The sequence below is a fragment of the Triplophysa rosa genome, linkage group LG6 (genome assembly GCF_024868665.1).
Source record: "Triplophysa rosa linkage group LG6, Trosa_1v2, whole genome shotgun sequence".
Taxonomy (NCBI): Eukaryota; Metazoa; Chordata; class Actinopteri; order Cypriniformes; family Nemacheilidae; genus Triplophysa; species Triplophysa rosa.
The window spans coordinates 12,931,199-12,957,641 of NC_079895.1; the positions used below are offsets into that span (position 1 = coordinate 12,931,199).

The following is a 26,443-nucleotide window of genomic DNA, read 5'->3' on the forward strand; positions in this document are numbered from 1 at the left end:
ACAGGGGTGGAGGCAATTACATATTCTGGTTGGGCAGATATATAACCAAAGTCAAATATAATCAAATTGCATATTTTGACATTTTTTCTGTTATCAAATGGACAGATAATTATTTAATAGACAAGACAAGTATAAGCATTTAGTAAATATTTCATAACAAGTATTTCATTTTTGATCATTTGAATTGTCAGCTGGATATTTTGGAGGGGCCCAAGAAAGATTTGGGGGGGCCCAGCCCTGTGTAGTGATACTATATTTATATTTAGGGACACTTCAGACTACATGACATCTTGAAAAATGAAAATTCCAAAGTTTTTAAGTAATCACTTTGTCAAGGATTTTGGAATTGTGTTTGATTGTAAGGACATTTTTCAGTATTTACCGAAAAAGCTGGGTAAGCCTCAGACTTGCTAACATAAGTTAACTCCGTGAACTATAAACTCTAAAAATAAAATTTTTAAAAATATATCAATTTTTTATATTTTTGGTAATGGCATCCACCAATCCACCATATATATAGCTACTTTAAAATTATATGAAATCTTGAAATTAGGTATAATTAATATATTCTTCGTCATCTTTTTTTTTTAAGAAAAAAAAAACTTCCCCAGTATTAACCCTTGAAGGAAATTCAAACAAATTTGGGCAGTTGACAAACCCAAAATAATGAAAACCATTTTTAAAAATGTGAAAAAGCAATTAAAGAAACAATAATATGTCATCTTAATTTAATTGAAAGGATCAATTTTATTACATCATCTTAGAAGACCATAAACTTCCACAATTTAAAGAACCATCCATATACAATACCCCTGTGAAATCAAAATTTGCACTCCTCTGAAAAACAACTGCATTTCTTTCTGAGTCATGACAGACGAGTGTTGCTAAAGATGTTTTGTGATCATGTTTCCAACGGCTTGCTGATTGAATTAAATTGTGAAACCTAAACAGGGGAAAACAAATTATTTGTGCTATATTGTCTGGTTATCAATGAGTGGGCCAGCCGCACACGCCTTTTAAAGTTCATCATCTATAGATTCAGAAGGTGGGCATCATGGGCCATCTTTACAGTTTGCATTTGGTCAAAACGGATGTTTCTTTGCTTCGGTTCTACTTTTACGTAATCAAGATATCTGATGTGAAAATTATCTTAAAATCAAAAGTAGAGGTCAGATCATTAAGATAATTCAACACTGCCTGATATTTGAAAAAAACCTTTATCATTATGTAAAAATCATACAGAAAAGCTCATGAACAATGCTCTAACATCCAACCTGTCCTCTTATTTCCATTGAATTGTCATTTGATACGGGTAATACATTCTCCTCAGCTCAAGCGGCATGAAATAAATGTGTCAAAAAAGCTTTTCTGCAATGATATTGTTTAACAAACTGGTTTAATGAATGTTGCCGGCACACATTCTTCAACCTCCAGACAGCCTCTGCCAAGCTGAGTGGCATCCCAATCAACTAAAACACTATTAAGCCTCGCGAAATGATAGTCATTTGTTCCTGAAACCTTTTAATTCCAAGAGCTCAGATAGACGCTGCCACTTTCAGAAGGTTCACCACACGCACCGAGGGCACAAAGTACCATTCATAAACGCCTTTGATCTCACATTAGAAAAGCGAGAGGAAGTTCACATTTTGCACGAATTAAATTTTCAGTCCATCCAAGTGTCTGTGCTGTCTTTTAATAGAGTGAGCCGTGTCCTCATTCACCTCGACAGAGGCTTTGTGTTAACGGTAATCATTAAAGGAAAGGAAGCTGCGCTGTAATTACATGCTAGCGCTTACATGCTAATCACTGCACACTCGGCTGAGGGAGATGAAATGAGCGAGCGTCAGGCACGCTAATCATGTGCCATGAATTGAGGACTTTAACCTGATTCTTTATCATTTATGGGCGACAATTAGGTGACAAACTACAACATTCTGAATGAGACAAGTCTTGATATAATAAGACAAAAGCTCAGTCTGCTAAATGTAAAACACTTGGTTCCTGTACAGATCGTTTGGCTCTTTTCAAAGAGAATGGTCTACCGCAACCAAGCCTTCCTCGAAATTTTAAAAAGGTCTTAATGGAGGGCTAATTTAAAGTGTCTACTGGAGAAAATTGTGTCTTGTTACTGTAAAAGGTCTAAACAGATGGTCGATTTTAAAAAGGATAAGTGCTAAATTCACTTTCGCTTATGGAGCATATCCAAGCATAGCCAGGTGTTTAACTCTTTATTTATAAAAACTCTTTATTTATAAACTTCCTAATCAAACCAGTTTACTGGAATAAGTGTCATTTTTTATGCATGTCTTTCCATTTGATACACTTCCTGTTTAAAGTGTAACCTTAATTTATGGGTCATATAACAATCTACTGTTCCAGTACTGTTTCCCAACACCACATTCATCAGAATGTAGTCACCAAAATAAACCAAACTATAAAATAAACAGACAAAAAAACAGTTAATAAACAATACCTAAATAAATGCTGTTTATTGTTGTCTAATGACACACAAAATAGTCTCTGAGATGTTTCAAATTTAGCCATTTTCCAAAAACACACAACAGAAGATTGTGACCAGCGCAAATTAAGAGGGAAAATTATTCAAAGAGAACCTTTGTGAAGAACCTCATCTACGTTGTAACAGTGATCAAACAACATGATGCACATTTTAGTCAGACAGCTTTGTGACATTTCAAGGTTGCATTCTCTATTTCCGCTAGACTCATTTCAGGCAAAACACAGCTGGTCCAGATGAAAGCATGTGAATCAAGACCGGAAGAAAGTACCCTGCATCATACTGTATCATTTAGAGTAAAGGCTGGTGATATTCGGTGATATTCTGATGGATTTATAAAGCTGTCACAATATCTGAATGTAACATATTGTAATTATTACTTGCATCTATTGCATTCACACAGTCAAGTAAAATAAGTATTGCTTGTGTGCTCAGACTATTAAAGCACTATACACTAGTTTTAAGTTTGTTTGAAGACAACAATAAGACTAATACATAAAATGATTTAATACTTTTAGCTTAAACTTTGGCTGTTGTTAAAAGACAGCTGGTGTTCCACAGTTTAGCAAACTTACAGCAGCCCTTCAACATAAGATAGAATATCTGGACACAAGCCACCGTTAGAAATATTTAAATGAAGAGCTTGGTTCCAAAATGAGATAACCGTTTAAAAAAAAAAATCATGTTTGATTGATTAATACCAATCAAACTGCAGTTAGTTTGTTTCGATTTAAGCTATAATAACTAAAAAAATACATCTTACTAACACAACAAAAACATGATAACATAATTTAAAAAAAATAAAACGGAGTTATCTCATTTTGGAACCAAACTCTTCAAATATAATTGCAAAGATACATCTGACATTTTCGTTTAAATAACGTCATCTTTCTGAACTTTTTTGCAATTACTTTTAACTGATGCCAAGAACACCTGCAGTATAACGTTAGTGGAAGTATGAGCCGTTTACATAGATGTGTAACGTTAGTTCTCCTCACATTAACTATAAACATGTTGCTCTGATGTTGGACAATCACAAAATATCCCGTTTAAATACAGCTTGCTATTATTTTAAGCAGTCACTTAAGTAGTTTATTTACTATTATGACAACTAAGTGCAGGGAAGATGTGCTGTAACGATGCACTATACACAAGACAGCACGAAAAGCCATATCTTTACTATACTTTACCGCACACATATGAAAACAAATGGACTTTTAGAAGACAAAAGATTATATATATCACTAGAACTGGCCTCACAAAGAAGTTAATGTCTGCGATAGGTTAATCGACGCCTCTACAATCTCTCTAAAAACAAGCATTAACTTTAATCAATAAAGGATTCTCTCTGCAATCTTATAAAACCCGCATGTTCAGTTCATTCTTACCTCTTCCTGAAAGCCCGGCGTCCATTTACGTCATGACGTCACTGCGTGAGAACGCTCCCCGAGATCTGCGTCAAACGTGAAATCCAACAGCAGCAGCATCTATTTTACACACTCACCCACGCTTAAGAGCGTGAAAACGTGCTTACTGTCCACGCTTCATATGCTTTTGCTATAAATGCTTGTTTTTTTAATATCTTACATTATTAATAGAGTGGTGCAGCAGTGCATTATTATAACTATTGTTTTAATCAAAATACACAGAAATATAGGCTACAGAGCTTTCACAAAACATGAATACGGGATCTCCATCGTGCATGAAGCCTTCTGCCTACTGTATTTACTTATGCTTGTTTTTAAGCTAATGCGATGTTTACCGTTTTACATGTAGTTTAACAAAGGTTTAACAAATTGGTGCAAACAATGTTGTTGCTCTCTGTGTATCTTCTTTTCCTAATAGGCTATTTAGGCAGTGTATATCATTAAGGAACAGTACAGTAGTTGTACTAGAAGATGCATTCTTACATTGCAAACAATTACATTTAATATAGGTTTAATTACTGGCATTCTGGACCTCTTATTTCCTAAATAATGTTTAATATTTAATACTGTTGTGTACGTTTAATAAGTGCTGGGGAGCATGGATGTATGTAGGTAAAGCATTTACAACTGACCTAGCATACTCACCTGAATGAAACACTGAACAAACAGAATCACTGCTTGGTCTCATATCAATTACACCTCAACTTCCATGCAATTTCATTGGCATGTTATCATATTATATTGTAGAAAGTTAAGTGTACAGGCAATTTTAAGTAACTTTCCTACTCGTGTTTTTATTTATTTTATTTATTTATCAAAGTTACCGCATCTACAAGAGTAAAGAAAATGTGCATTGCAGAAGAATGTAGCTTTTGCTGCATTTAATAGGGATACTTTATACAGTAATGTTAGCTTCTAAAATCAAATGGACTGTACATCCCTGCGGCGAAAAGCAGTCTTGAATAGTTCCTTTAAAATTAAACTTGAGATGAGTATGTGAGTTGAGAAAATTAGCAAGGTCATGGTTAATGGAACTCCTTAGAGTTCCAACCTCGAGACTTCACAGTCAGTTTGGCAGCCTGGAGCTGATGTTAATTTAGCGCAACCCAACATCATTCAACTTCAAAGAGACTAATAGAAGGCTATCATACTGTGAGAGACTTTGATAAGGTGGATTATACTGTATGTGTAATTCACATCAAAAGGTAAAGGTTCCAGTAATTAATTAAATGATAGCAGAGAAAATGATACTGGGGAATATTAAAGTCTGATGTTTGATAGCTATTTTTCTCCAATTTATAGAGGTGATTTATAATATGGATATATTACATACATGCACACATTATATTGAAGATACTGAATAGCAAACTTGAAAACTAGCAAACTAGATACTTGAAATAAATAACTAAAGAATATCAAATGCGTCAAACAGAGATTTGTCAGTTTGTGAGTAATATCAGTAAACATTTTCCGTAGACATGTTACACAGGCTTTCAAAATTAAATTGGGCTACATTTATTTGAGCAAATTCATTTTCAAGAGAAATTACAAATTAAATTATACTTCAACAGACATTTCAAAAATCCCAACAACCACAGCCCCCCCATTTATTTCTTTAGCTAAAAAAGGGAAAAAAGGAAAAACAAATAAGATGAATAAAGTGGAATTTTTTTCCTTTCAGACAAAAATACAGTGTTTTCACAATATTGTATCAAAAGTTCCCAAATTGTAGATTCTCCTTCATCAGGTAAGTGTAGTATGAAGAGCAATTCACAGCAATCGCTCCAGATACAATAAATGCTCTCTTTACGTAAAATTTGCTCCACTTGTAAGGATCCTTAATTACTAAAATATATCTATATCAAGGAACTATAATACTGTACACTACAGTATGAAATAAATATAATTAGGAAATATAAAATGAGTCACATAAATAAAATGGTAGTTTAAAATAAAAATGAATTTTGTATTGAACAAAACAAAACAAACCAAGGTAATACTGACAGATGACCTTAAAAAAATACAGAAAATTGCACAAACAATATGTAAACTAAACAACTGTAGTCTAGATATAATAATACTGACGTAGGTATTTCAAACGACAAGGTGAAATATTTATTTTAATACTAAAGCAGGTGCAAAGAGAACACTAGTTGACTTCGCATTATACTGTACAAGGATGGCACTTGCAGAAAACACAGGTGAAAGGGTTTGCATATAAGGCTTTTCTCGAACGAAAAAACACAGGGGTTCTGACGCGGTCTCATACAATGAGCCGGCGTCATTACAGTTTCTCAGACTCTTTCCATCCGCCCCTGGCCAACTTTAAGACTTTGTATGTTTAAGAATCACAACAGGTTTCCTTTAGTTAAAGTCGCCTCATTAAAAAGCCAAGGATGAGACCCCAAACATCATGTGGCTGGTCAGGAAAAGAAAGGTAAAACCAATGGTATCACAGTAAGTGATAGACGAAATATAACACTGACACGCTACTGCATCTTCAAGCGCAGTATAGTAAGTACATATAGGCAAATATCTTTTTTTAACCCAATAAGTTTTTTGTATGTTTTATTTTGTGTTTTTTTCTTTTTCTGTTTTTGTCATACTTTCTCAGAGTGCAATTCCCAGGCTTGTGCTACAACCACAATGAAACACAGGAGTTATACGGAAATCAGCACCGCACAGCTTTCTGGCTGAAAACTCGGTACATTTTGAAAACCTTTCTTGTTTTATTCTGACGATATTTTTTGCATAATATGGATTTTTCCCAGTTTTTGATGCCTGTTTTTAGAGTTCGACTCTTAACATTGATGAGTGCAAGCCTCAGGCACACGCTCAGATAACCATGACGTGGCAGTGTGGTACAAATGTGAATCTGGCTCAAAGTCCCTCCAAAGGGCGGAAGAAGGGCGCAATACAAGCTTGATAAAAAAATGAAAGCAAAGAATGCAGGAAGCTTAATCCAAAACGCAGTAGTTAATCAGCATCCTCATTCTCGCCGCCAGGATTTTTTTTCCTCGCCAATTTCCCCTCTTCCGAACTCTCGTCCTCTGTCCCTCCTGTCATTTCTAGCACTTTCTCGTCCTTTGCTATCCCATCAGGAGTGTCAAATCTCTGCTCCTCCGCTTCCATTTCTTCCTCCTCCGCCAACCCTGTCTCTTGACTGTCCGTCACTTCCGGATACGCCTCCTCTGCCTGTCTGGCCCCACCCTCAGTTCCATCTCTCAAGATGGTGTTTTCTTGTGTAATGTCCTCGGCCTGGTCCTCCGGATCGGAAAACCCCAAGGGCCCCAGGCCTTGAAGGTATGCTCGACGCATGAGGAGCTCCGTGGGCTCCAGGGGTCCTCCGTTGTCATGGCTATCTTGTTTGGCTGCCTCGCGCTCCTCTGCCTCCCGTTTGCAGTAGGAATACCGATGGTTCATGTGCTGCGAGTAGGAGCCGGAGTGAGAAAAGCGCTTGCCACATTTGTCGCACTGGTAGGGTTTCTCGCCCGAGTGTAGGCGTGAGTGCTCGATGAGGTGGTGCTTGTGTTTGAAGGCCTTCTTACAAATCTGGCACTGGTGAGGCCGCTTTCCTGCGGACACACATAGAGAGAGGAGCCAATGGATTAGAAGAGTGTTCAAACCACACCATCATTGTAAAAAACACATAACGTATATTGAATATATTAAAAATATTGTTTACAATTTACAGAGACACACATTTTTAAGTAACCACACAAAACCCTCCTGACTTGTGTTTATCTCATGATGAATTCTCGCCAGTTTGGAAATAATTCGGGGAAAAATGTAAAACAAACAAACAAAACAAATGCCCTGACTGAAAAACCCCTTTATGTCAAGCCGCAACAAACCACAAACCACCCCCGATTTATTTTGGATGTTACCAAAAACAGTGCAGTGAGGTGAGGGGGAAGCCACGGTCCTGAGGTGCTATTCTGAGGCCGTCTGTGACTGTTCTGAATGCAGCCAAGAGGATCAGGTGATTATCGCTCCGTGCCGCACAAGGTGAAAGTGAGGCAGTCAGCATCCCTGACAGAGCGATATGACATCATGTCTCTAGATTAAAAAATGCTTAGATAAGACAGCTGCCTCGTGACACCCGTGTAATGCACGCACTCCGAACGTCTCTCCTCCAATCGTAACATCTATGGTGACTCCCAGAAACGGAGAGATAAATTCCAGTCTAATCAGTAAAGTAGGTGGGACCTGCCATTTGGCATTCAGTAATTTCACCACTAACATACTTGCCATAAAAACCCACACACTCGCCATCATCTCCGAGCACATGAACAGATGTACTATATTCTTGGCCATGAATAGCCCTGGCATGCACCTTCCATAGCAGCCATACTTGAGATGGTCCCCTTCCCCACCTCCCCTCATCAAATTCAAAAATAGACGAGATGGCAGATTCCTCTATGCATTCCAAGCGAAGAATGTAAGTGAGGATGATGCAAACGTGTGAAAGAGAGGAGTCCCCCGGGAGGGGAGGTCAAATTGTGGCATAGAAATGCCAAGCACACATCAGGCTTTCACACACCTGGCATACTGTGCCATGTTGGCATGCCAGCAAACTGCATTGAGAATGTGCCTCCATATTGACTGGCGTTCCAAATGTTCAATTTTACAGACTTTGTGAGATTTGTTGTTTACTGAATGAAACGTGTATACGAGAGATTGCGTGTGCGTCGGCCGTTTAACACTTCAAATTAAGTGATATTTATATCCATCTTAGCAGGATTTAAAATATCATCTGTGTCACCCACTACATTTAAACTATATCCCCTTTAAAGCCTGTCAAGAAGAAGGAAAGTGTTACACCTGGGTTTGAAATGTACAACAAAAAAATGGAAATGGACAGAAAAAAAAGAAAAGAATTAAGAAAAGAAATAAAAGAAACAAGAAAAAACACAATGTGGTAATAAAAGGGGATTACTTGGGAGGGGTGGACGAGGGTAAAAAAAAAGAGTTGTCTAAATGTGATATACCTGTGTGCTCATATTTGTGTCTTAGGAGGGAACTGGTCTTCTGGAATGTTTTGTCGCACAAGTCACACGCGTACATACCACTTTCTGTCTTCTTAATCTTCTTCCGGGCGAGCAGCGACTCACTGTCTGTCAGGTCTTCTAGCCCTGACATATAGTCCCCTGCGCTGTCCAGTAGCTCCCCCTGCAAAAGAAACAGATTTTAGACACGTTGCACAATCTTAACCTGCCACAAATCCAAATCCTAATCCTAACCTGCCGACTAGGAAAAGACAAACAAACCGCCTGTTTGATCCCAAGTCTGGACAGAGCTTATCTCTGTAATGTGTGTGAGGCCTTTATCTCCTGAAGATGTCTCAAAAAGAGTGACATATGTGCATGGGGTGTCTCCATTTAATAAGAGCAGAGTCTATTCATCTTGGTAACAAAGTAAACTGGATAACTAGCAAACAGGAAGTAAAATCGCAAAACTCATAACTGGGTAAAGACACAAAACCGACCACTACAAACTGACAGTAAATTCGCTTTGTTGCAAAAGGTTGTAACAAAAACAAAACGTTGCTAGTTCCTGGTACTGTAACATTCAATTTACCTGGAAGCCTGATTTCCTCTGGTATTTCCGCCGTTGTTGCATCTCAGCAAAGGTGGCTGCCCCTGCTGCATAAGTATAAGCCATATGTGGCAAAAAGCTCATGGGATCCAACCCTGGATAAGGCCTGAGTCCCGGGATGGTGGCCTGAGCTGGAGACATGAACGTAGGAGGAGGGAAAGCACCGTGAGGTGGAAGCGAAGTGTACATGTGCCCTCCACCGAAGGGGTTTATACTAAAGATGGGGCTTGAGCTTTTATCAAGCTGACTTTCATTGCCCAGGCTGTTGGGTCCATTGAACTCCTTCTTGATGTGTGCCAAGTTTAAAGGCTCTGTTCCCTGTTCACGTACAGAGGTGTCGCTACTGTGATCAATAGAAAAACCATTGGGTTTGGACCTCCGTTCTGCCTTGGAAACTTGTTTAGGCAAAGACAAGTCCAGCGGTTCCCCATGGGCGTCCTCAGAGGCGAGGCTATTAGGGGTGTATGAACTGCTATGGGAGTGTTTGGATGATGACGATGTAAGATTCAAAGGCGAGGGTGTCTCACCTCTCAAGTGGTCCACAGAGTCAAGTGGCTTTTCATTGGTCTGTCTGATGCTTGTAAACTTGGACAGCTTGTGCCCTGAATCCCCATTAGTGATGGCTTGAATCTCTGCTGATGAGTCGCTGTACTGGCCCATCGAAACAGGTGAGCGGGCAAATGCTGACTCTCTGACCAAGCCGTGGTTGACCTCTCCGCAGTTTCGCTCAGGAGGGGGAGATCGTTTCTTAGTCAAGTGAGATTGAGCTTTCCATTGCACAAACCAATCCTTCACAAACTCCTGAGGCAGACCCACTGCTATGGAGATCTTCCTCAGTTCCTCTGAGTTGGGCTCAGTGTTCATGGCAAAGTAAGCTTTTAGTACTGACATGTGATCCTTGTAGGGGTTGACCGGGCTGGTGGTGTTCCTGTCAGAAAGGGATGAGGATATCATGCCAGTTTCTGAGCCGAAAACCCCCTTTCGGCCGGTTGGTACAGTATCGTTAGGTTTAAGGACGGCCTTGATCTCCTCGTTCATCTTGCAGAGATAGCGCTCGTGCTGATGCACTGGAATAGGGCCAGAAAACGTCTCCTTGCAGTACTGACACGAAAACAGAGCGTACTGCGCATCCCTTTCCTGTATTTTGTCTTCAGATCCAAGATCCAGGCCATGGCTGGGTCTTTCTTTCTTGACATCCAGAACCCGTCTCTTTGAATCTTCTGTTAAACTCTGCAGACACGCTTTGGCTTCGTTGACCTTTTCCAGTGTGTAGTCAATGATGGTCTTGGTGGGACTGTTGTGACCAACGCCAACGAAGCCTTCCTGGGAAGCCAATGCCAGCTTCTGCTCCTCCATCTGCGAGCCTAATTCCTTCATGTATGCTCTGAGTTTAGAGATCTCTTCGGGATTGCCATCTATCCTCTGTCTCCAAACTGTGTTGTCCACAATCTGAAGAACCTTCTGAACTTCACTTATGTTGTTATTAAACCCTGGATAAGCCAACGGATGGGAATCCAACCCGATACCCAGGTGTTGCAGGGGATTCTGAGCTGAACCGTGTATCCCAGGAGGACTCCCTCCACGTCCGCCACCATTGAGAAAAGCTCCTGTCCCACCATAATCTTGCTGCGATGCAATCATAAGACGGTACTCATTGAAGTCCATGGGCTCAGACTTAATGTCTGGGTGGACAGATGGGTCAGATGGAAGGCTCATGGACCTGCCATTCTCCAGTTTGTGACGGAGCTGAGCTAAGGCAGGACTGCCTGGTGAGGACGCAGCTGAGTTTGGTGATGAGCCTGACTTAGTGTTGACTCCTTGGCGTACCCGTCCGTTAATAGAGATGAGGCCAATGCACTTCTTGCTACTTATGTGGGAACTGTAAGAGCCGGAGTGGGAGAAGCGCTTCTTACAGTTGGAGCACTCGTAGGGCTTCTCACCTTAAAGAAAGAAATCAAAACTTATTACTTACATTTTTTGCATTAGTTTGAACATTTAGCTTGACACATTGTATTTCTTTACAGTTTTGAGCATTGAAAGAAGTCAAAATTGTCATTTAACTGTGTACCATTCCACTTGATGAATGACACGATGATGGGACGTTAGAATAAATAAATCATACTTGCATAATTATACAATTATGGTTTTAAATATTCATCATCTACCCGACTAGCCAAACTGCACTGAATTACCATTAAGTAAATTGGAGACATATGGGCTAAGACTATATATTTGATCGCCATTAATCTTATTGCATTTGTAAGGAGGAATGAAACACTCTGCTTACCGCTGTGAATGCGAAGGTGCTCCTTTAAATGGTGCTTGTATTTGAAGGCCTTGCCACACTCTGTGCATTTGAACTTGCGGTTCCCGGCCCCCTCATTTAGCAGTTGAGGCTGTAACAGCGAAGAAGATAAAAGACAATTTGCATACGTTAGAACAAGGAGGCCACAATGAAGTACAATATTTAGTTATTAATACACAATTAAAACACATGCTAGTCATGGACCATCTGTGATCAGGTTGCAGATTTTTAAAATGGTATTATGATTAAGTTCATATAATTAATCCATGGTGACTTTTTCCTTCTCAGTACCTTCTGTAACTAAGCCACACACTTTAAACTTTAAGCATTTGTGTCTAGTTTTAGTTAAAACAGTGTAGGCTGTATCTGTATTCACCATTCAAAGTTACGTAGGTGCTCTTCCTGCATTTGAAATTCAAATGTGGGCCCCAGATGCACAACAAAAACAATCGCATTCACCCTGCACCCCACACACATACACAAAAGGTCTGCGAAAAACGTGTGGGAGTCCGCAAGCGCACGTTTAATAGTTAAGACGTACTGTATGATGCAGAAGTACTATCTTGAAAAGTCATACTTGTCTACAAAGTCCAGCCTAAGATGTATACAGGGGTATACTATACGATATTATACTACAGTATACTATACTGTACTAAACTGTAGGCAAATATGTACCCTGAACACGCCAAGAAACATAAAACAAAAAACTAGCAAGGTGGATCTAGTAAATAAAGTTCAAAGCTTTCAGGAAAACACCCCTTGAGAGCAAATAAACAAACACTTAAAGTCATTTAAGGATTAGGATACTTTAGATCACTGGAAGAAAAGCCATCTGGTCATGTTTAAATCAGTCTGGAGAGGTGCACATGAGCATGTGTGCGTGCATACGAGCGTCAATCAGACAGTAAGACGAGAGGGTAAGGCAAGTATTCACTTAAGTTCTCTCCCAATGTGCCCAGGTTCAAAGTTGAAGGCTTAAATGTAGGATATCCTGTTATAATCCTATCAAACTACTCAGAAATCATTTACCATAACAAAAACAGACTCCTTTTAGAAAAGCAAAATTGAGATTTGTATTCAAAAGAAAGGCTATGTTGAGCTATGCTGAGTAACAGGCAGAACTAACATGAGCTTTTATGCATCTTTTGACTTGACTCCAGTCCAACAGCTGATGCGAAAAGTCAACAGGCCTATAGAATTCAATGTCCTAGAACAGCCCGCACATGGCCGGCTGTGGGCGGACACACGGGAGTATGACAGTGCACAGCTGTGGCTCCGGTGTGAAGAATTCAAGTTTTAGCGAGGCTCTAGAGAAGCGTGTTCAATGTTGGACATGGCTAGTGCACGGCTAAAACAAATTCTGTTCTGAGAGCTTAAAGACTCAAGGAAAGTACATGAGAAGCATCTTCCAGTGTGGTATTGTTTCCTATTGAAACAGGAAAGTACGATTTAATTTTTTTAACAAACATGCTCAGAATGAGAGCCGCATCGTCCCACAGAATCATGTAGTTGATTTTTGTTAGTTCGACATATCACCAGTTGAATTCTACAGCCTGAAATCATTAAATGAGTAGGAGGTAATGAGGATGAGCACTGACTGAGGTGGGCCTGGTCTCACCTGATCTCTAGCGGGCTTGTGTGTGGCCATATGGCGCTCAAGCTGGGTGCGGTAGGCAAAGGTGTCGCTGCACAGGGGACAGGGGACGCTCTCGTCGTTTTTCTCATGTCTATACTTGATGTGCTCCCTTAGGGAGGTCAGACGCTTGTAGCCCCGGTCACAGTAGGGGCAGGTCAACAGTTGGGCAAAGGCATCTGGCGTCCTCAGTGCCAGATCTGGGCAAAAGTGAAAAGAGGGAGAGAGGAGGGGGGTTGAAAAACGGCAACATATGCGTGGCATAGTTGCCTTATTAAGCAATGGGAGAATGATGGGTAGAGCATTACAATCAATTATGTGAAATTACAAAAAATATGATTTATTAATAATGTTAAATCTATATGTTTATTTACAGCATTTAGCTTTTTTTTGGAACCCGTTTTATGTATTGTGCATTTAAATGTATAGTGAAACGAATCATAATGTTTGTACCATTTTCATTTTCATCTTGTCCATTGGCCTCTGGTGTGCCCAGTCGCGTGTTCTCCTCTGGGTCCTCTGGGTAAATGATAACAGTGTCCTGCAGGTAGTCCGCAATACTCCCTGCGTGTCCCTCACCGTCGTCTAGTTTCCTCTTGGCAAAGAAGCTTTCCAGCTCTGAAGTGGCATCAATACCCTTAACTGCACACAGGAAGTGGGGAGAAAGAGCAAAAATTAATGCACTGGTTGAGGCTCTTTGTCATTGGAAAAGACCTAGCTGAGCATTAGGACACTGGCCACTCTAAGTGTGATGCAGTGGAGACCGAACCATTAGAAGGCCCTTAAAGGTGGAAGTATTTATTTAAGTTACAACATAATGGCCACTTCAAAAGACTAATAGGAGCCAGCTTGATCATCAAGCACTCTTTAAGCATCCTCTTGTATTCGAAAATGCTTTAAACATTTCCAGCATTACGGGTAATTGGGTTATACGGCAATTAGGCGCGGTGGGGTAACTGATCTCACTTTGTATTGCTCATCATATACATAAAATCAGACCCAATAATCTAATTGTGGATCATGCGCTGTGTGTAATTGCACAGAACAAGGTTCAAACAAGGTTAAACGTAAACAATAGGTTTTTGCATGCTGTGTGGATAAGTACTAAAAAACACTGATTGGATGAACATAAAGTGTGAATTTGTAAAAGGAAGCTACAGTAGCTACATTTATACAAAAAAATCTGAAAGCCAATTTGAAAAACAAAATCCATGTAATGAAATTAATGTAAATAATTAATAAACTTAAAGAAAATATTCCAAATCATAATTTTTTGAAAGCTTAAACAAACCAAATTTGCTGTCTTTTTGTAATCAATTTGAAAGTGCATACAGTGAACAAATCTGATTTAGTCTAAACCCAATTTAGTTGCAAAATGTGATTTGCTGTGCACTCTTGCTCAACTTTAAAATGTTTACTTTCCATCCCCTGTGGGCACACATGAGGGAAAATTATCTCACATGTCTACATGTGTGCTCATGGCGAACAAAGGGTGCTCAATATACACCTAGTTATCAAGAAATTTACAAAGACTCTGAATAAGAAAGCAATGTTGCAAGATTCTCGATGAACACATCTAAAACTGTTAACCCAATTGCCTAAATATGATACATGAAACAAGCTTTGAGTCAGAAAGACTCGGACGCAAAGATTTTGATCAAAATCTCCAGAAGTGAGCTCACCTGTACCATTTCCAATTCCAGGGAGAGAGATGTCAGGACTCATGGAATTGTACTCAGATTTTCTCTCTTCTGTAAGAATGCCAAAGGAAAGAGAGAAAACATATGTTTTAAAGAATAACAATTACTACATAGGGTGCACTACTGTATAATGTACAATAAAATAACAGTGGGGTCCTAAAGTCTGAGAGCACATTGAAAATCAGGGATCTGAAATTTAATTTTAGTGAAAAGTAAACAAGAAAGCTATAGAACTTGAAACAATCTAAAATAAATGAAATGTTATACCTTTCATATTTTTATTCAGTAAGTAAGTTATACAATTTCAAGTTACAGTCAAATTTCTATGTTGATCACATACTTTGTATAGAATACAAATGTATTCAATTAGTAAAACATAGAAAAAGTACAAAATACAAACATATAAAGACAGGGCATATTATTTGCATTTATCAATTCAACCTTTAGAAAAGTGTTTTGAAAAGTGAAATACTAATCATTTATTTGAACATGTAATTCATTGTAAACATTCTTAAACTTACTATTTTATATTTCTGTCTAGCTATAAATTGTTGAGGCAAAAAAAAACAAGTTGTAAACAAATTTATTAACTTGGTTTTTTGAGTTAAAATAATAATATACTGTATGTTGCCATGACTTCTTCATCATCAGTGTAAGAACCAAAATTAGATATTAAACGTATATGACAAATCAAAAGTTTCAAAAATGGAGGTAACCCTGCCGAGAAGAGTTACATTTCAAACAGCTCAGGGAATGATAAAACGTTAGAGAGTGACTTCACTGTAACCGTGGCTTAAAAAAATCATGTCAAGGTATTTAAGGGAGGAGAGGAGGGTCTAAGAGGAGTTTGCTCATATACTGCAGCTATTGTGTTTGTTCCTCCTCCTCCTCCTCATGTGACCTCGTATCGGCAGTCACAAGTATCATAAGCTTCCCCCACAAAAGGAGGATATACAGCACCTCTATGCAGGGAGAAAACAAGGGTACAAGTCGCTCCTGACACACACACACACACACTCACTTACTCACAAGGCATTAGCACTGTTTCATTTCAAAACTGTGTTTCACTTCCTTCCTCATTATCTAAGTATGACAACTAAGAAAGATACTGAAAGTCAATGAATTCTCTCACTATTTACCACATTTAAGCCATGTTTTTGAAGCAGAGTTGAAATCAAACTTCTCAGAGAAACGCTTCACGAATGGACGTTTCGAGCACCAAAAGAAGAAAAGCTCTATTAGACTTGGAATTAACAAAGTTTTAAAGAAACAAGGCATTTGCTAACAGCTGAAAACCCTTCCTGGTGAAATTTGTCTCCTGCACCACACAGATAAAAGCGCAAGGCCTGGAGCCGGTGAAAATATTCTCCTGCATTCTCTGCATTGTGCTTTCCTTTGAGGTACACTGTATTAAAACTTCATTGGCTAGCGATTAGCAGTATTAGCATGGGGATATTTTCAGGTCATATGAAGGACTGAACGTCATGTGTGGTGCGCTGAAACTCTGTTCAAGAGAAACTGCAATTTCTTCAAAGTTCAATTTAAAGTAAACCAATGTACTGAAGGACAATGGATTTAAGCTTTCCTCGAGGGACAAAATGGCAACTACATTAGAGTCTCAGTTCTGCTTGTGGTAGCTGCCGTCCCCTAAGGTGATGGTTTGAATTTAACCACTGAAACGCAAGAGAAGTCCCATTTAAAGGACACATTGTTTCAATGGTCAATCTGACCGTCTCACTTCAAAAAGGCTAGTAGCTAAATATATATTTTTTAAATCAGACTGAGGTGTAAACGACCCAAAAACTTCACATATGCGTGTTTCTTTGTTTGTAGCAATGCTTTTGTATGTTTATGCTGCAGACTTGAGGTGTAATTTTCTGGCAACCATAATGCACAGAGAAAAGAGGAAGAACCACACGAGATGATTCATGCAGCCGCTTTCGAGAGGTCACATTTACCAGCCTTTACCACAATATGTTTTCCAGCTAGTGGACTAATGCCTTTATTCAATCACTAGGATCGAATATTGTTATGGCGCTAGAGGCGTGGCCTTCGAATAAACTCCGAAGACGTTCATTAATCTAGCATATCACGGTGCGAACATCAACTAAACAAAACACTATTCAAGCGAATGACACATCCCTGAAGACCCCGTTTAGTTCTGGGACTTTGACAATCGCTGAATTTAAGTGACGCATATGGTTTAGTCATTAGCTGAGACTGATTGCTGGGGGTCGGGGTTTTTTCTCACTTTCTTCAAACCGGGTGACTCGCATGAGTTCTCCCTTCACTCTGTAACTGTCATCCAGGCCCAGGGAATTGTGGGCCTATTATGTATGTAAATGGCCATCATAATGCTCAAAATTTCATTTAAGGCCTCTAATGAGTCTTCAGAAGGGCAGGCTCATGCTAAATGATAGATAGCTCTGTGATCCTAATTAAGAGAATTTGTCTTTAAAGCCTCACTAGCTTGGGTCTCGGCTGCAAACTCGATTGCTTTTGGTTGTGGGTGGATGAGTCACAGAAAAAGTGAGAAAAAAGAGGTGGAGACAGCGATGAGGCATCGGAGATTGGGTGTGACCTACCTTTATGACAAAAAATTGTAAACCAAGTAGAAAAGTGAGTTATGAGTCTTTACCTTTAAAATCAAATTCACTTAACATCTGCCTGTTGACTTGTTTGGCCTAATAATATGAAAAATGCAGATTTGATTTAAGGTACGACAACCTATAAGTAAATCACGTTTTTGTAAGTCAGTTATGCCCATAAGTAGATTCAGTACGAGTTTTTTTTATTCTGACATCACTTTCCTATTAGTTACTTATAATGCTAAATACTAGCTGAATCACATCACAACAGTCCAAACTTGAAAGTTCTTAGAAATTTGAACTTTGGCTGTCTCATCTGTTAATACCACAAAAACCTCAAACGACTCGTATTCTTGGCTCACACTCTTACCTGATCCATTCAGGTCTCCGTGGCGCCAGACGTGGGCCCCGGCCCCATCCTGGCTTTCATTCTCTTCATCCCCCCGGCAGGAGAGCAGGGCATGGGCTACCCGAGGTGAGGCCTCCAGACTGGGCACTCCTGCTGGACTGCCTTCACCCTCAGAACCCAGCAGTCTGTCCTCCTCATCGGACCCTGACCCAGCTTCCCCCACGTGTTCATAGTTCAGCACTGAGGAGACAGAGATATAATACAACTGTTATTATTTGGGTTTGCCCACTGTCCACTGGTTTTAGGTCAATTTCCCCATGGGGACAATAAAGTATAATGTATTGTATTGTATTGCCAACAAAGTACAGAAAATAGTTGGCTGCCATTGGGGCATGTTGTCACAAAAGCTCAAATAAACTCTGTATTGAAGTAATGGTTGAAATGTTCAATCGCTGTTCTCAGGAACTTTGACATTCGTGCCAATATAGAGATTGACTTACTGAAGTTAACTAACCCTAACTAACCCTAGTCTCCCCCTATCTAAAAGCGTCATGAAACCTGATGTAGAATGTAAAAGTTGAATTTCTGTTTTATAAAATCTACATTATTTCAAATTATATTACCACAGTCTTTGTGTTCAGAAAAAACATAACCGAGAAAAAAACCTTTAAATTACATACTTAATTTTAATCTTACATCATGGGAACAGCAGTTTATGTTCAGGTTCATTTGATGTTCTTTCCTTGCCTAATAGAGCAATCTCCACGGCACCTTATCTCTGAGGCTCGCCGCCAAAGCAGTGAGAACAAGTGGGAAGTTACTCTAATGGTCAGATTGAAAAACCTAATTGCCGATTTCAGGACAATTTTCTCCCCCTTCTGAACACAGAGTTTTGAAAAACAACAAACTTTCCCTTCAATCCGCGGTCTATTTCCCAGTTCATTGGCATCAAATGGACTCAACTGGGCTGCGGAACGCTCCGTTCCCTCCTCCACACCTTAACTACCCCTAATCTCTCCCTAGGAGCCCATTCACTTAAAAAATACCAATGACGTCTTTTTTTGCAGGTTCCCATGCAAAAAAGGCCGAGCGCTTCCCTTCGGCTGCTCTCGCCAGAGGACGCGAAGATTAGCCGTACGTATCTGATCATAATATGATCTTTGTCTGCTCCATAGGGCTGCATTTGCTCCCCCGGAACAACTGCGCAACAGGTGCAAATTAAAAGGGGAACCATCTCGGGTACAAGAGATGGTCGAAATGCACTGACCCGGGCTGAATACCAAAGAGTGAGAAGAGGTGGTATGGCGGGGGTGAGGGGCGTGGGACAAAAAGATTTCTAACTAAGAGGTGTGACCGCCGGGATTATTTAAGGCCGACTTCAGTCCGTGGGTAAAGACCCCCTCCTTCTTGAATGAAAAAGAAAGAGCAAAAGAAAGACATAAGGGGAGTGGTTGAAAGCAAGACATGAGAGGCTCATTGTGTGGTCCGGGTATACCTTGGACATAAAGCAACTTTATCTTGCCTTTGCTTGTTTTTTCACCCTCTACTCCCTCCCCCGCTTCTCGTAGTTCTCTTTAACACGAATCTGCATCTTTATCCCAGTAGTGACTGCGCATCACTCGGCGTCGCTACACAGTCACGCAGGTACCGTAAGAAACGCAGCCTTGAATTTAAAGCTAAAAAGCTGTGGCCAATCATTCAGAGTTTCAATGGTGGGAGTGTTCTGAAGAAAAAGAAAGAAGTGGGCGGACTGGGAAAAGAATCAAGGGGATGAATACAGAGGTCAGGGCTGAATATTAATAATAGTGAACTGCTGAGTGGTTTGACTTTAAGCCCACACAAAACACGAAACTCTCTACATCACATTTTCCTGTTCTAGCTGCCGAGAACTGTTCTAGCTTTTTCAACAGCATATGCTAGCCATCCACATTCCAAATCACATAGCTTGAATACTTAACTGAATGTTTTTGTTTTTTTCCTTTTACGTTATAGAGACATTCAGTGCGGTTTCGTCTCAAGGCATGTTCTAATTGACCTATAATTGCATAGATTTTGCCTTCTGATGACACAAATAGAAAACGCTGAGGTCTTAAAACCATCAAGGGAAAAAACAAGACATATTTTGCATGTGTGTGTGTGCGTACAGGTTTGGTTAAACTTTCAGGGGCCAACGGTTTACAAAAAACAGTAAGACATGAACAGAGTTAGGAGGGCATCTGAAGTGCCTCCCACTATTTAAAGAGCTAAAGAAAAATCGACCAATTACATTCTTGTTAACATGAATAATATCAACAGGTCTGGAGGTTAGGTTAGTAAGATCATATTTAGATCAGAGATCCTCATAGATAGCTTCTATGTGTCCTTCTTTAAGTCTATGTGTGTGTGTGTGTGTGTCAGTAAAACACACCAGTAATGGTCATCCATCAAATTGACTGCCTCTGAGGTCACAAAGGTCTTGCATGTGTGCTTTTGTATGGTAGAGAGACAAAATATAAATAAAAGCGGTTTCAGAATATAATAAATTAATAAACTAGATTTGCTAACTATTTTGGATCTACTAATCAAACTCATTTTTCCCATGTAGCCCCGCCCCCTTTGCAATTCTATTGGCTGCCATTTTAGTGTGTCATTCCGGCAGCTGTCCTGCCGTATAATTCCTGCAGTGAACGGCCCATTGTGCTCACCCCAGAGACAAAGAGGCCACCTCACTTCTCTCTCTCTCTCTCTCTCTCTGGCTTCTTCCTTTCTCCCCACCCTGTCTCTCTCTCTCTCTCTCTCTCTTTGCTGTTTCGTATTCTCGAGCAACCCCACCTATCATTCTGTTAGCTCTCCTTTGAGAATAAGGCATAATGTATTTCACGATGGTACCTTTTAGAGAATCTGTAAATGCTGTTGGCAAACACTAATTGTAAAAAACATGAGTTAAAAATAGACAACACATAGTGTCCGTCCTGTGAATGAACTACTGATTTCTACTCAGAGAGGTTCACACATCCAATAGCCTGAAGTTACACATAAACACACGCACACACGCACACATGTTGTTCTGAACAGTTTAGCTGTTTAGACAGATATGTGTGTGCTCTGTCACAATCTCTTACAATCCTCTCATCTCCTATGCAGAACGTGTTCCAGGCGCTCTGGGAAAACTGCAGACACACCTGCAAATCCACGTCGTCCACTGAAGTCAATTCACCGCACACATTGGTCGCATATAAAATCAAACACATCATATTTTAACACAGGAAAGGCTTCAGCTGCACCAAATGCCCACCGATCACATCCATCTGGTCTGCATGATACATCCTGTTCCTCACACCTTTTTACCATTCCCTGTTCACAGGTATTCCCATTTTCCTCCTTTTTCCTTCTCTTCTTCTCTTTTCCATATGTTCCCTGCGCCCGGCGTTGGCAAAACGCAAAGGTGAGCGAGTATTCCGTATCCATGTCGGGAAACAGACAGCCTGCCACAGGTCTTTTCCAGGTGCCTCTCTGCCACGGTAATGAAACCCCGACTGAACAGACGGTGGAAAATAACTGCTCTGTTCTCTCTCTCTCTCTCTCTCTCCTGTGCGGTGCGCATCACCTGAGCGAGTGACGGGGGAGGGGGGGCGAGTAGGTAAGGCTTTGCGCTCGAAAGGAGGTCGCTGCCTAGTGGCTATAGACTGGAAACGATCCATATAAATCAAATCAGGCAACATCAGATCATGCACCAAAAGCGCAGGGGGTGAACATTTACCTGCTGAATAAGCCACAAAAGACGGCCTACAAATATCCAAGTTTGACTGGAAATGATATGATTTTCACCTGTTGAACATTGTACATGCTGTTGAATGTGTTTAATTAGAGCTCGTTTATTTTTAAAGACCGTTCTTGCACTGTTTTTTAAAGACACTGAGGTGAAAGACAAGATGTATGTCTGCTAAAAAAGTGAATTTTGTCAACATTAAGAAATACACTAGCATCCAGATAATAAAGCTGACACACATGGACCAAAGCCACAAAACTCTCCTTCTGATTTGATGGGGTTTTCAAATTCAGTTCTGTAAAAACATGACAAGATGCTTTTCAACAATGAATCAGTGACTCCCACTCAAGGTTGTTTATGTGTCTCTGCCTGCGAAGGCCTTGAACCTGACAGATAGCATCTGGTCTATTTTTCTTGCGTTGTTAGCATGCAGCTAACGGCTGGTGAAAGTGCTCTTGTTTACGGTGTGTGATGGGAGATGAGGCTCTCTGTGTTTGTTTTAAGGACGGGCAGCCGGAGAGGTCACACTGGTGCTGAGGGAACAAAGAGCCCAGGAAGAGAAGGGCCGCTTTTGTGCTGCCGTGATTCTCAGTGAAAAATCAGCTATGCGTGAACCATTAGGCCTACCGCAAACCTGGAGTGTGTGTGTGTGTGTGTGTGTGTGCTGTGGCTTTGTTTTGCTTGTATTTAGGTATTTCAGCACTTGCCAATATTTGTGAGCATAAAAGTAGGAGAGTGAGAGTGTCTGTGTATATGTGTATGTGTGTGTGCACTTATCTAGCCAGCGAGCACCCATCTGTAAAGGGGTGGCGGTGCTCCACAGGCCCTGCCGTGAAGCGGCAACAGTAGCCTGGCCCTAATTGAATTAAACTCCCATTTGTCTACTATAGGACCCAACGCAACAGGCAAGATGGAGCGAAGGGGAGGAGAGGAAGCGAGAGAAAGAGAGAGATCTCTGAGGCTCGCTCATGCCGCCAGACGGCCCACCTTTCCCCCTTCCTCCCCCACGCAGACCCACCATCTGTGCCCACCCCATGCACATGTTACCCCTCTCTCTCGACAACTGTTCAGGGCCTCTACCAGCCTCGGAGTGCCTGTGTGTGTACGTGTGTGTATGTATGAAAATATGAGTGTGTGTGTGTGTGTGTGTGTGTGTGTGTGTGTGTGTGTGTGTGTGTGTGTATAAAATCGTAGGGATGGAAACACACAATGGCTCACTGGGCTACCCTGAGGACGAGAAAACACAGGAGGAGTGGAGAACACAATATGCTGCGCTGAGGAAGATAAAGAAGTCAACCTCTATATCTCAGGCAAACTATCAGTCAGGTTGCATTCTGGGAGCAAAAGAAACAAGCACAAAAAGCACAAACCGCCTCAGGTCAAAAGAGCTGAAAGGAGACTACACAAATTACACACGCCGACAAAACCTGCAATTTTAGGTTGCCTATTCTTCTCGCATGTTGTGTTTGTATGGTGATACTCTACCATAAAACCGGCAGGTGAGAGCTAAGAAGTGGCGGGCAGATGAATCTGTTGGCTGAGTTTGGAGTCTATCAATTTTTTTGGAAGTTAATATGAGTCAATTAATATGCAAATCTCCCGGCAGATGCTCGGTGGCTCTCAGCGTGTGATTGGCCTGTCAGTCACTAGCTGTTCAAACAGTTTCACAAGCAAAACAACACCAGGTTCCTTCTCAGAGAGAAACCGAGACACCTTCCCCTGTTTTCCCATCCACTCTTCAATTTTTTTACATAAGCTGTGGTTTTTGTCTTTTGTCAGAGAGGTACATTTACTCTATTTCAGTTGTAGAAATGCAAAGCAATTAAAAGATATTTTTCCTTTTACAGTAACAGAAATTAAAGATTAATTTAAGAAATTAAAGAGCAATTCTTCACACTATCGGTTATCAACCTATAGTTTAAAAACAGCTCATGATCAAGGCCGATATATCCTGTCAATCACAAGAGGCCAGGAAAATGCAATAAATTTGTGCTCTGTATATCGAAAATGTTAAGAAACATGACCAGTTTGATGTTCTATATTAATAGTCATTAAATGAATTAATAACAGAAAGTTAAGAAATATAAATTGAATCTTCAGAATCAGTATCGGCAGATATCACATTGAATAATCGGCAAATTTAATATTTGTGCATCTCTATTTTACTACCTAATACAGTTGATTTCATTTGGTTCTTATTAAAGGCTGATTTCATGAAACACAATCATCGTTCCTTAATACCTGTTTACTATCAGTCAAAAAGCGAAACTAAAAGAAGACAGCTTGGGCTCCGCTAAGACTCCTCAATGGCACTGCCAGAGGTGCTTGTTGGGTTTCTGAAAGCTAACAGGTCCAGATGGAGCAAAAAATAAGACCTCAAAGGGGGGCTTTAAATGAAGGCTCCAGACCAGGAGACAGGTTGCTAATGAAATATTCATGCAAGGAGTGGCCCTATCTATCCATCCATCCTGCCCACAACCTTCCCACACTTCCTTCTTCTGCCCTGCGCCATTTTATGGTACACTTCAATCTAGAAAAAAGAAAACAAGCAACAACAAAATCACTCTTTCGTTGGCACCACAAAGCAGAACTATCCGGACGTTATCAGTCTAAACCCTCTGAGAATTTTGCGATCCATGGTTAGATTTCCATCTTTAATTTCAAAACTTATTGGACATTGTTAAGTGTGTCTTGGCAAATGTTCACAGCATGTGTGACCGCTAATTGTAGTTTCACAAGTGCTGCCTGCATGGGAAAGCACGGGCCTTGTTTGAACAATTCCTAAAATTCACAAGCGCCCATGTGATGATAGGAAGATAAGGCTGCCTGGTTTGGGGCTAGATGGCAAGTGTTACAAATATAGATAGATACATATGCTGTGAGTTTGATTTGCAGAGAAAGAGAGAGTAAATGAGAGCGAGAGAGGTTAATTCAAGCCATAACAGTTGGGATTGCAATCCAGCGTCTTGCTCTCAGGCCATGCATTACTGCACCATTTTATCCACTGAATGTAATTTCCCTCCCCAGCGTCTCTTTCCATATACATTGACCTCTAACACATGTACATACTGCTCTGGGGGCAAAGATGGCTTTGTCAAACACACACACTGGTCGGTTGCAGTACACTCCTGTGTTTGGCAGGCCCAGGATCAGCTGGGGTGGCATTAAAGATGCACAAGGTTGCCTGTGAACAACTGTCAGTGCATCTGCTGCGCTGTTCTATAGCCACTCTCTTTCTCTCCCTCTCTCTCTGCATCACTCCCACAGCCCCATCAATAACACTCTGCTGCAAACAGCTCCTGGCTATCGCTGCGAGCGTGTGTGTGTACATACACGTTGTGTGCTATGTGTGCCAAAACACGAGTGAATAACACAGATTATTGCCTGCATCCAGTTGTGTGTGCGTGTCCATTTGTGGCAGCCAATGACAATGTGTGTGTGTTAGTCTGAGCTCAATATCATAATGAAATAAAGACCCTGCGTTAAGCACATGCAAATTCGAATGTTCGTAATCAGGGCAAAATTAATTTTGCTGTTGCTGATGAGAGGCATTAATTAATCTGTGTGAGGTGCAGGCCTAATCTGAGGTTGAATTACACCTCCTGTAAGATTAATTAGGACACGATAATAACATACGGCACTGCCAGTGCAGATTACAGTAAGCCTTATTCCTTTGACTTGTAAAAGAGGCGAAACTTAAATCTCTGTGCGACTCGCCGCTTAAGAACTTTGTTGACAATTGCGCCTGCTGTATTCTCAACTAGTTAATAGTTAGCAGGGATTTCAAAGGTATTCACAAAGGAATTTGGGTTGCGTGCGTGACACACAATATCGCTGGCTTATTTCATGTTTTGGGATAGTTTTGCAAGGATCTGAATCCGGATTTCTCTCCGGTGAAACACTACACTGGGAAGTCGAGTCCATTTGTGGCAAATGCGTGCCTGTGTGCGTCTGCCAACATATGTTTATGGGTGTGTGAGACTGAGGTGCTCTGAGAGCTCATGTGCATGGATCTGTGGTGTGGACTGCGGAGACCACAGCAAAACCTTACCAATTGCCAGCTGGCAGTGTAGGTGGGAGCCTTTTAAAGAGGTCACTGTGCGCGAGTGAATGGGGACAGTCCACCAATGAGAAATAGAGCCCCCTTGGTCCAGGACCTTCAATCAGAGCAACTCTTTCTGATGTTAATGAGGGAGTAAAACACATCTGTTCAGCCCCCCCTCCCCCACGCACACATCCTAACACACACATACACACTTACGTTAGGAGTTTGGTCACCTGAATAGTTTGCCCAGCAGGTAGCACACAAGGGATGAATTCTGGCCTTTATGTGGTCATTCTCTGACCCCCCAAAAGCTTTTCTTTGCCTCTTTTGCTCATAACTCCCATCAAAGGTCAATGACCCATGGGGTGCACCAGGGACCCATATAACGCCCTTCTGTATTGTCAGAATAAAGGGGAGTGTTGAGTGAATGATCCACAATTTTACAATGCTGACAATCGTGCTAATCAGAGAGTTGTATTGTCTTATAAAAAGTTATAAAATTGCACCAAATTGATGTACACACACACAAATAAAT

The 26,443-nt window shown here is 40.6% G+C and overlaps 2 protein-coding genes across 7 annotated transcripts in view; both read right to left on the bottom strand.

The window, feature by feature from the left end:
• Positions 1 to 3,977, bottom strand: part of gtdc1 (glycosyltransferase-like domain containing 1) — a 44,570-nt gene extending 40,593 nt beyond the window's left edge. For both annotated transcript variants that reach the window (XR_008963130.1, XM_057335997.1), the window contains exon 1: positions 3,904 to 3,977. The gene's annotated coding sequence lies outside the window, so the exon portion shown is untranslated. The remainder of the gene's footprint in view (positions 1 to 3,903) is intronic.
• A 1,321-nt stretch (positions 3,978 to 5,298) lies between these two features.
• Positions 5,299 to 26,443, bottom strand: part of zeb2a (zinc finger E-box binding homeobox 2a) — a 48,538-nt gene continuing 27,393 nt past the window's right edge. For 2 of the 5 annotated variants that reach the window (XM_057335783.1, XM_057335784.1), the window contains exons 3-10: positions 18,137 to 18,355; positions 15,161 to 15,229; positions 13,932 to 14,120; positions 13,464 to 13,678; positions 11,828 to 11,936; positions 9,523 to 11,480; positions 8,934 to 9,114; positions 5,299 to 7,517 (exon numbers count right to left, since the gene is read on the bottom strand). In XM_057335783.1, the coding sequence (XP_057191766.1) occupies positions 6,919 to 7,517; positions 8,934 to 9,114; positions 9,523 to 11,480; positions 11,828 to 11,936; positions 13,464 to 13,678; positions 13,932 to 14,120; positions 15,161 to 15,229; positions 18,137 to 18,355 (3,539 nt within the window). In that variant the 3' untranslated portion in view covers positions 5,299 to 6,918. The remainder of the gene's footprint in view (positions 7,518 to 8,933; positions 9,115 to 9,522; positions 11,481 to 11,827; positions 11,937 to 13,463; positions 13,679 to 13,931; positions 14,121 to 15,160; positions 15,230 to 18,136; positions 18,356 to 26,443) is intronic. The other 3 variants (XM_057335781.1, XM_057335782.1, XM_057335780.1) reach the window with 2 other exon arrangements.